The 9,715-nt window shown below is 34.1% G+C and overlaps 1 protein-coding gene across 1 annotated transcript; it reads right to left on the reverse strand.

Annotated features, from left to right (window-relative positions):
* Positions 1–4,592: 4,592 nt before the first annotated feature.
* LOC136804116 (uncharacterized) lies at positions 4,593–8,642 on the reverse strand. Its single transcript, XM_067060861.1, has 9 exons — positions 8,469–8,642; positions 7,993–8,275; positions 7,708–7,828; positions 7,284–7,597; positions 6,932–7,087; positions 6,444–6,645; positions 6,222–6,309; positions 5,707–5,868; positions 4,593–5,485 (listed from the first exon to the last, which is right to left on the reverse strand). The coding sequence occupies exons 1-9, from the start codon at positions 8,597–8,599 to the stop codon at positions 4,630–4,632; spliced, it is 2,313 nt and encodes a 770-aa protein (XP_066916962.1). The 5' UTR covers positions 8,600–8,642; the 3' UTR covers positions 4,593–4,629.
* Between the last annotated feature and the right edge of the window lie 1,073 nt (positions 8,643–9,715).

A 9,715-nucleotide genomic window follows, 5' to 3' on the forward strand; every position in this document is an offset into this window, starting at 1 on the left:
GAAATCACCCAAAAAAATATTACATCATAGAACACCCCATTTTTGATCCCACGCAATTAAAAAAAAAAATTTCAAATCCTAAATTTTTTGGGATTGAATTAAAATCCAATTTATAAATATCAACCTGCCTTAGTTTCATGTCACTGTGAAAATCAGCAACCTTCAAATCTTTCATCAGGTTCAAACCCGTTACTACACTGGAAGGCAGCATTCACACATCTTTTGATGGTTAATTGATCTCCTGCCACTGTCTGGAAATAGTTGATTTTGTCTTCTCCTTCACCATGCGACGGTTGATATTGCTGCAAGTCTTGAAGAACTTTCATGATACCTTGAGTGGTGTTTTCATTTTCATGAATTAACCCCAAAAATATCTAATAAACAATAAAAGTGTATAGAGCCAAACAAAAGCAAGTCACAAAGCGTTCAATAGCTCAATAGCATACTCTAAGGCGATTTTCTTAAAATATTTTCTTTAAAAAAATACCATCGTTGGAGGAACTCAACTTATTTTGAGTACAACAGAGAGCACTGTTTTCAAACAATTCAGATCGAATGTACAAAAGAAAGCCGCAGAATATAAGTCGAGCGAAGTCTTGAGTCTTGCTTTAAATCTTGAACAAGCATCAGATGCAACACAAGCACGTGCCACAAATTATTCAGCATTGATATATCTGGGGCAAAGACAAACCATTATAAATGTCCTTGTGGAAAGAGAGTTAAATTTACTGCAAAAAACGCTGTGATGCTAAAACACTAAGATGCTACAAGATAATGTTAGACGATGACAGAGAGGTCACCATTTTTCAAAACCAACTCGATGATTATATCTCAAAGATGAAAATTAATGATTCAGATGATGAAATTGAATCGGCTATGATGGAAGATTCAGAATCAAAATTCGCTGTCAGCCAGAACAATGTTGTTCTGTGCTTCCTAGATTGACTTTAAAACTATTATTCCAAAATTTTTCTTTTGTTTTTAATTTGCTTCTGAAATGATGCAAATAAGTCTAGCTTCTTTTAGAGTCTAGGTTTTTACATTTTTTGGTTCAATTTCAGATTACTGGAAACCGTTTTAAAAAAAAACTTTAATAAATTTTTCTTATAATTCTGTGCTTTGAAGTTTATCATTCTTGTGTTTTGCTGGACATGCTGCTTGATGCTGTAGTAAAGCTAGGTAAGTTATTTTTGTGTCATTTTTGAAGTTTGAGTAAGTTTTTATTAAAATTATATAGCATAAAACACTAAAGCATCTTGGTGCGAGTACTATTTTAATATTTTTTATTCAGGTTTATATTTTGTTGTCTAAGAAGGCCTGGCATTTTGCTGGCACTCTGGAAATATCTAGTTTTTTTAGTTTTATTTTGTATATATAGGCCTATATATATGAGAACGAAATTTTAGCAGGGCATCTGTAACAATTTCTTTTAAACCAAAACTATTCATAATTAGTTATTTTTGTTCAAAAAGATTCTTTGAAGTAAATTAACTTTTCTATTATAGTATGCTCTCCTTGACTTGTAAGAACTAGCAAAAAACCAGCTACCCTACATCGCCGGGCAGTAGTCAGAAAGTCTGCCGTATACTATCTTCGCTTTTTTGATTTGATTGATAGCGCTTCGATAGAACGTCAGAGGGAACCTCTCGACAGATTTCTGTCGGCGCATGCGTCAACTCTTGGAATTATTCAAATTGCCGTGGTTGTTCAACCGAAGAAAACATTATTAGGCGATTACACTCTAATTTATTTTAGTGAAAACAACCGCGGTCTAATTATTGGATTTGAGCGCCTTAAATCAAAACAAATCAGTTTAGTGAATGGAAGGAGAAGCAGCCAAGTTAAAAGTTAAAAAATATTAGAAGCAAGAAGTGAATTAAAAATGGAAAAATTGAAGAAGAAACACATCAGATTTCACGTTGAAAAGATCATGGAGGTCTTTGATTTTTCTATCAAAGAAAAACAGTTTGATGCAGTGTGCAATATCATACGTGGCAACGATACTTTGTGCATTTTACCAACGTCATTTGGAAAAAGTTTAATTTATCAAATGCTGCCTGTGCTAGCCAAAAATTTAGGCATGGCATCTTCTCCTTTGGTAATCGTGGTTTCACCACTGGTTGCATTGATCAAGGACCAAATTTAGGAGGCTAACAGCTCACCACTTGGTTTGAAAGCTTGTGCATTCCAAGAAGATATGAAGGGTTTCAACATGGTTTTTGGCACCCCAGAGACATGGCTCCAAAACAAACAGGCTCAAAACTTTTTGAAGTCATCTTTGGTCAAGAAAAACTTGGTTTGTTTGGTGGTTGATGAGGTTCACAAGGTTACTTGGTGCGATTTTAAAGCATTTCTATCTCATTTGTTTTATAGCATAGGTCGATATAGTTCACAATATTTCTTCAGAGCAAACAAGAAAAATCTTTCTCCGGCATACTGTACTCTTCTAGTCATTAAACCATGATATATGAGTCTAACATCTGTTGCAGCTGGTTTTTACAAATATCTTGACACAATAAGTATATATGTATTTTTATTACCTTAAATTTTTTTTTCAGGGGTGAAGCATCCAAAACCTTTGGAAAGACAGAAGCTGCCTTTAGAGAATCCTTTGCCCGGATATCAGAATTACGCTCTATATGTAGGTCTGATTTACCAGTTTTGGCTATCAGTGCCACGGTTAATGCTGACTTAACTGAACTTGTCATGAACAGTGTTGAACTGTCCAAATCTGTGAGAATTGTTGCCGCTTGCAGTGACAGACCCAATATTAAACTGAATACTGTGAACATTAAAGACAAAGACAACTACGCCTCTTTACGATGGCTCGTCAAGCTTGGAAGTAATTTTAAAGTACTTATTTATTGCAGGTCAATGGAATTATGTGGTCGTCTATACACTGTTCTAATATCATTTTTTCGTGAACATTTTGAGAACCCTGAAAGTATTGTGGCAATGTTTCATGCAGAAACCCCTTCTTCATGTAAGGACGAGGTATTGAAATCTTTGCGGGTTGAGAATTCAACAAAAAGGATCATAATTTGTACGAGTGCCCTTGAATGTGGTGTAAATGTTAAGAATGTTCGTTATGTTTTACATTATGGACCCTCATACGACGTTGTTGATTATTGTCAACAAATTGGGAGGGCTGGTAGAAATACTAATCAACAATGTCATGCCATACTTTATACATATGCAAATGCTAAAAGAAATGTATCTATGAATCTGAAATCTTACATGCAAAGTACTACATGCTTGAGATCAGCACTTTACTCACAATTTAACGAGAATAATAACGAAATTCAATCACCGGAACCAAAACATAATTGCTGCACAATATGTTCTATTACATGCGTCTGTGGTGATTGTCCGATACAAATATTTGAGGTGTTTTATTTTTGAGTATAAATTTTGTAGAAATTAAAATTTTATTCTTGCAAAAGAATTGATCCGGGCACTCTCCATTAACAGTACTTCTGTCTTTGAAAGTGTTACTTGAAGAAGTCTTCAAAAAATTAACTGTTAATTACAGGTTTTCTTTATGTGATAGTAACTGATAGGCCATAATGTAAAATATAAACTTTGGTAAAATTTTGTAGGGTAAAATTTTGTGGTATCAGGGGGGGGGGGGTCAGTAGTAAAATCTCAGACATAATGAGGTTGACTATACCGTGGTGGTGTGACAAAAAATGTAAACAAATTTTTACTACCCAGGGTAGTAAAATAATAAAATAGGTGGTATCTATGTGTAAATTTTTGAAAAACTTTTACTACTACTGCTACTACTACTACCCTGGCATAATCTGCTCAAATTTATGCATTAATGATACTTCCTTAGTGCTTAGTCCTTAGTCTTTCAATGAGTTTTTGGGAAAAGTTTTGTGTGTTTTTTTTTTAATCTTTTACTCATGGCACCCAAATTCAATGCCTGCAAAATTCAATCCCATTTAAGTACATCTTTTGTAATGATTTTATTTTCTTAACAGGAGAGAGAAGCTCGAAAAATCATGCATGGTTCCAATGTTAGATATTGCTCAGATGAACAAAGACAAATAATTAAAGATATGGTTGTAGGTTGTGTGTCCCCCCCCCAAGCATTGCAACTGGTTTAACTTACGAAAAGATCGATAGGATTGTTGCTAATATTGAAAAAATCAACTCAAAAGCGTTTCTGGTCAAAATTGGTATTGTAGAGAACAAAACAGCAAACAAAATATTACAGATTCTAAATATGGTATTTAATGATATGGAAATTGCTGAAGACACACCTATTGAAAGTATGGTTTTGGATAAAAATTTCTTTTCGGATAATGATTCTCTGGCATCTTTGATATTTACTGATAGTGATGATGAGTGAAATTTTAGATTTTTTACATTTTTTTATTTATTTTTTCATTTTGTATAAAGTATTTCAAACAAAGAATTTTTTATTTGAAACAAGAAATAAGCTCGATTTGATTAAGAAAATTTTCAAAAAAAAATTTAGAAAATTATTTACACAAAATATTTCATAATTTTTCAAACTGCTGTGGACCAATCTTGGATTTCAGCCGTTCTGCCTTCAAATGCTTTATCGTATTAAAATAATTCTAAAATGTTAAGATTGGTCTTGAGGTAATTTGAAAGGTCCTAAGTTTTCTTTAGTTTATTAATTTGTTCTTGTAAATTATTGACTAATGAAAGGAGACGTTCTCTTGTAGCAGTTGTATCGGTTTCGAGTTCATCACTATCAGAGTCAGAATCGTCACTTTCAGAGTCCGATTCTTCACTCTCAACGTCAGTTTCCTCGTCGATTTCCTCCTCTTCCTCGTCGTCAAATACATAAATGTTTTCCTTCAATTCGCGACGTTTTCTCGAAACCCATGTCATAAAATTATCATTTAAACAAGACATAATTCGCTTGTTGAATTTACCAAATGATTCGTATTCTCTGCCAGCTTTTCTCTCGAATGTGGCATCGGCAACATATGCGAGTGAAAGTTTCTTGATGTCTTTAGCTGAAGCTTTTGCTCTTTTAGATCCTCGTATTTCTTTAATTTGCAATGTGTCCTCGAAATTTTTGACTATTTTTTGTAGATTTTTAATTGAAAAGGCTATTCTCTTAGCATTTTCTTTGTTTAAACTGCTATGTAAAGGTTTTAAAAGTCCTTTCAAAAATCTGTTCAGATGCTCAAGATGTAAGTCGCGTGATATGTTTCGACCACGAAAACCATGGGTATTAACAAATCTGCCCCAAATTAACTTGAATGCCTTTTCAGGCTTGTTTTCTATGGTTGTAAGTAAATTCAATATTGCGAGTCCATATTTATGATGTCTTGTCGCCTTGAAGTAAAGAAGGACTATTTTGTACGAATTCATTAATCGCTCTCCGTCTCCTTCTCTAATTGCATCGTGAATGTTTCTGAGCAATAAATTCATGGTTAGTAATGCTTCTTGGTAATTCATCACGTAGTCCTGGTTTGAATTATCTTCCACATTAGAATCCCTGAACAAAGAAATGAAAATTATCAAACTTTTTTTGATTATTTTTTCTAAGTTTGATCTTGTACAATCGAAGAGGGGTTACAATAGCTGTAGAAGATTTTTATATTATGAGAAAAGTTTTTAGTGATCAAATCAAACAATATAATTATCATTGTTATCTATTGAACAGAGGCTGCAGAAAAAAAAATCTAACTGACACAGATAAAGTTCTATGAGACTCACCGATAAAAAGAATGTATCATTTGTTCGTGAAGATTTCGCTCTTGTTCAATTTGGAAGGGTTGATGATTGCATTTAACGCAAAAGAAAAAACGTGCTTTTGGTTTTTCTGGGTCAGTTGAAGGTCGTTCTTTTTCTTTTTCGGTTTGATATATAACGGTGAAGCTTAAAGAAAAAAAGCGTGTTGATTATACATATATTTCAGCAGAGCTTCAAATCCGAGTCCAAAATGGATACACCTTTTTCTAAGCATTTAGAGTTTGTTTTAGTTATGCTTAGCCATAATTTTTCATAGGTTTAGATTTATACTTATCATAAGCTCACTTTTCCGAATAAATCCCATTTTGCTACAGATTTTAATAAAAACCAGATTTCTTAATTCGAGAAGAGAAACGACGAAAAAATATCACGATAAAATACGCATGCTTTATAATGGACATAAAACAGGTGAATAAGAATAGAATTTCGATTAGTACAGTACTAGGAGCTTTCAGATGATGATAATTCTCTATCCTTACTTTTCGACAATGTATCGCGCAATTTTCTGTACGTATTCTTGTATCATTTCTGGTTTTCCATTTTTTATTTCATCTGGTATCGGGTCATCTAGAAAGAAAATTGTTATCTTTATTCGAACAACATAATTTTTTTATATATAACACTTTAGGATAAATCAACCGTTAGCGATTCCAGAAGGCAAAATAAAAATCTTTTAAGTTCTTACAAAGAAAGTATAATACCTTCAAAATTTTTCATGTTTAAATAACTCATCGTTATTGCTGCAATTTGACCATCAAGCTCTTTATCGGTGTACTCTGTGTAAGCGTTCATTGCCTTTTGTGGCCCTTTTTTGGCGTTTGAAGTCTTCATCACGTTCATCGCCCACGTCACAGTCCCGTGCTCTTTTCCAGAGTTTCTAACTCTAAATAGCTTGTCCTTGACCTACATTGTGTCCGGAAAAAAGTGTAAAAAATTTATATATATATCTTTTTTAATGAGGTATTTCGAATTTCTGTGCTGTGGTAATTAAGTAAAATACCATGAGGCAGTTTTGAGAATTTTATTTAATATGAATTTTAGTAAACTTTTTTACGGATACACTGTGTAACATTTAAGTTCAAGAATAAGCATTGAAACTTTTCCATTTAAAAGTTTTCATTGATTTTATAGATAACCTCTATCCCTCAAAAAAATAACAGTTTTTCTGAATAGTAAAAAATCTTCTTACCTCATAGAGGGTTTTCCTGAGATGCCAATCTGCAAATTGAGGCTCGATACCTTCAAGTCTCTCGATATCAGTAAGACCATCTAGCACAGCGCGAATGAAGTTGATAGCCCGTTTGTAAGTTAGATAATCTCCCTCGAATCTTATGGCTCTCAAGATCTAAAGTCAAGAGAAAATATTAAGAAGTTTTTGTTATCGCCATGGTGCATTTTGGCTAACTTCAAAGGCAATTTTCTATACATACTGAAAATTATCTCGACTACAGCTCATATGAGGACAGTTCTAAACAGTTTTACGACGGTTAGTTATGTAAGTAACTCGAAATCCCTAAATGCAAGGAATGAAAACCACATACCTGTCTTTTGTCATCATTCACAATCATGGGAACATATTTTTCTTGAATTTCTCTCAAAATTCTAGCGATACCAGATGATGTATTTTCATTTTCAAAGATAAGTCCGAGAGGGATGACAGTTGATTTTTGAGACATCTCCTTAACGAACGGATGGTCTATATGGCGTGAAATGTGTTTTTTTAATGGATCAAAAGCAGGCAAATACGAAACAATTGACTTCGCCACGAGGAAAACGAACTCTTCTTTGACTCGCTGACAAGTTTCTGTGTTTGGTAGTACGCCAAATTGAGTGTAAAATTCCTCCGGTCGCGGATCTTAAACAAAAATATTAAGAAATAATCCATTAAGATTATTTAAAAAATCTGATCTATTAAAATCCCAAACGTACTAATTTTCATATTTTAAAATAGTCAGCGATACATACCCTGTGAAGAAAGAATTCGGTCTTTAATAGCGATATGATGGAACCAGTGATGATCTTCATTTGTTTGATCATTTCCTTGGTGTCTTGCCTCGACCTTGATATCCAGATTATCACCGGTATCCTAAATAGGATTTTAATTTAGTTTTCATTGGATTATGAATGAATAAAAAATTATAGCAGTCGAATTGGCTTATCCTTAATAGAATTTTACCCAATATCGCAAACTACCACCCAAATAAGAGTTTCTGAATTTAGAAATTAATTGGCATTAACAGAAAGTCTTACTGTGTATTCGACGGTCGCCGGTTCCTCTTCAGGGATCGTTTCCAAGGTCATTTTCCATTCCTTCACTTCATCGTCGAAACCAACCGCGAGCTCCTTATTCTTTTTCAAGGCAGTTCTGTAAGAGTTTGTCATGCATAGCCTGTTGAACCACTTAAAGCATTTTCTCTTGATGCCAGATGCAAAAAAGAGCTGATCATTGCGATGGCATATCACGTTCGCTCGAGAATCGAAGAATCTTGCCTTAAAAAGCAATCCCACACATAATGTCCGAGCTCCAACATGTCTGAAAAATCAAATGAAGAATTCCAAAGATATGAAATAATTCAAAAGTATTTAATTCAATTCTTCTGAAATAAAACTGTTAGAGACATAGAAACTTTATTTCATCGTGATCATACAATCGTATTGTTATCTCTATTCTCTCCTATCAACAATCAGATTAACATTTGAAATAATATAAAAGGTAAAAGGTTTACTTGTATGGAGCATTAACGCCTTTAATTGCTCCATTTATGGCATGCGTTAAAACTGGGCAAATTCTTTCTACTTCTTTATAAAAGGCAAAATCATTAAATGTGACCAGTGAGTCAACAGAAGTATCTTTCATGAACGTCTGTTGCTCAAGTTTTCCAATCTCGGATTCACAAACTTCCGCGACCTTTTACTTGAATTCTTCAGCCTCCTTCGCTTGCCTTTCTTGCTCCTGAATTAACTGATTGAAATGAAATTTTTTCAATAACATCGTAATATGCACTTGTTTAATGAGCCCCAAAGGGGGGGGGGGTTTGTAGGGGTTCGAACTACCGTTTTCCCGTCAAAGTTTTTGCTGAATCCCGGAATCCCGAAAATTGAAAAAATAATAACACCGTCACGCCGGCTTGGACAGGGCAAAAATGTACCTAAATACCGTCACCGTCTGATTTTAAAATACCGTTTTCCCGTCCCTTTTTTCGTCAAATCCCGTAATACCGTACTAAAAAAGGGCCAATCCCGTCACACCGTAAAAGTACAACCCCCCCCCAAGCGATTGGCGTGATGGCGTGAAAAATATGCATGATCATGAAAATTTGCATCAGCCGTGATCGTTAAAATCAGTTTTTTGTTTGAGGCCTGATGGCGTGAATTTTGGGTCCGCTTGGGGGCCTCTCTAATTGGGGAAAACATTCGAGTAATGATTAAATACCTTGTCCTATAATTTCTAAAAATAACATAAAAAAATGCCCCTAACAGTGCTTTCCTATACTAAATTTACATCATACATACCTGACTTTCATCTGAGTCTTAAGTATCGCCATCGATGTCAACATGTCGCCTCTTTTGTGAAGTTGACCTTCTCCATTTTATTCACAAAGGGTCACTTTTTTCAATGTGTTTTAGACCATTAAAGCATTCACGACAAACTGTGGTTGTTTCCATTAATCCATCATTTTTGAAAAAAGTAATGCCGCAATTTCTTAAACGCCCAATAAAATTATCAGTAATCGTATTTCTAGGAGATTGGTTCGTTTCATATTTTCCCAAACATAACCTACAGAATGAGCCCGGCATTTCATTGATGAAGTAAACCAAAAATGAGGAGCTAAAACACATGTTTTGGAAATTTCTTTTTCCTCCGCTTGCAACTTGGTACTCAGTCTTTTTTTGTCTCTCCTGTAATTTCTTGGATGATATCAGTGTATTGCAGTTATCAATTATGAAAAAAGCACGCAAAGGGAGGGTCATT

Source organism: Clytia hemisphaerica, unplaced genomic scaffold (genome assembly GCF_902728285.1).
Source record: "Clytia hemisphaerica strain Z4C2 unplaced genomic scaffold, Clytia hemisphaerica genome assembly, whole genome shotgun sequence".
In the NCBI taxonomy this organism is placed as follows: Eukaryota; Metazoa; Cnidaria; class Hydrozoa; order Leptothecata; family Clytiidae; genus Clytia; species Clytia hemisphaerica.

Excerpts from the sequence above, each read along its gene's own strand:
- LOC136804116 (XM_067060861.1), bottom strand. The coding sequence starts at position 8,599 with ATGAAAGATACTTCTGTTGACTCACTGGTCACATTTAATGATTTTGCC. Across the intron at positions 8,276-8,468 it reads GGCGTTAATGCTCCATACAA|ACATGTTGGAGCTCGGACAT; the intron begins GTAAACCTTTTA and ends TTGATTTTTCAG. Across the intron at positions 7,088-7,283 it reads TGAATGATGACAAAAGACAG|ATCTTGAGAGCCATAAGATT; the intron begins GTATGTGGTTTT and ends TCTTGACTTTAG.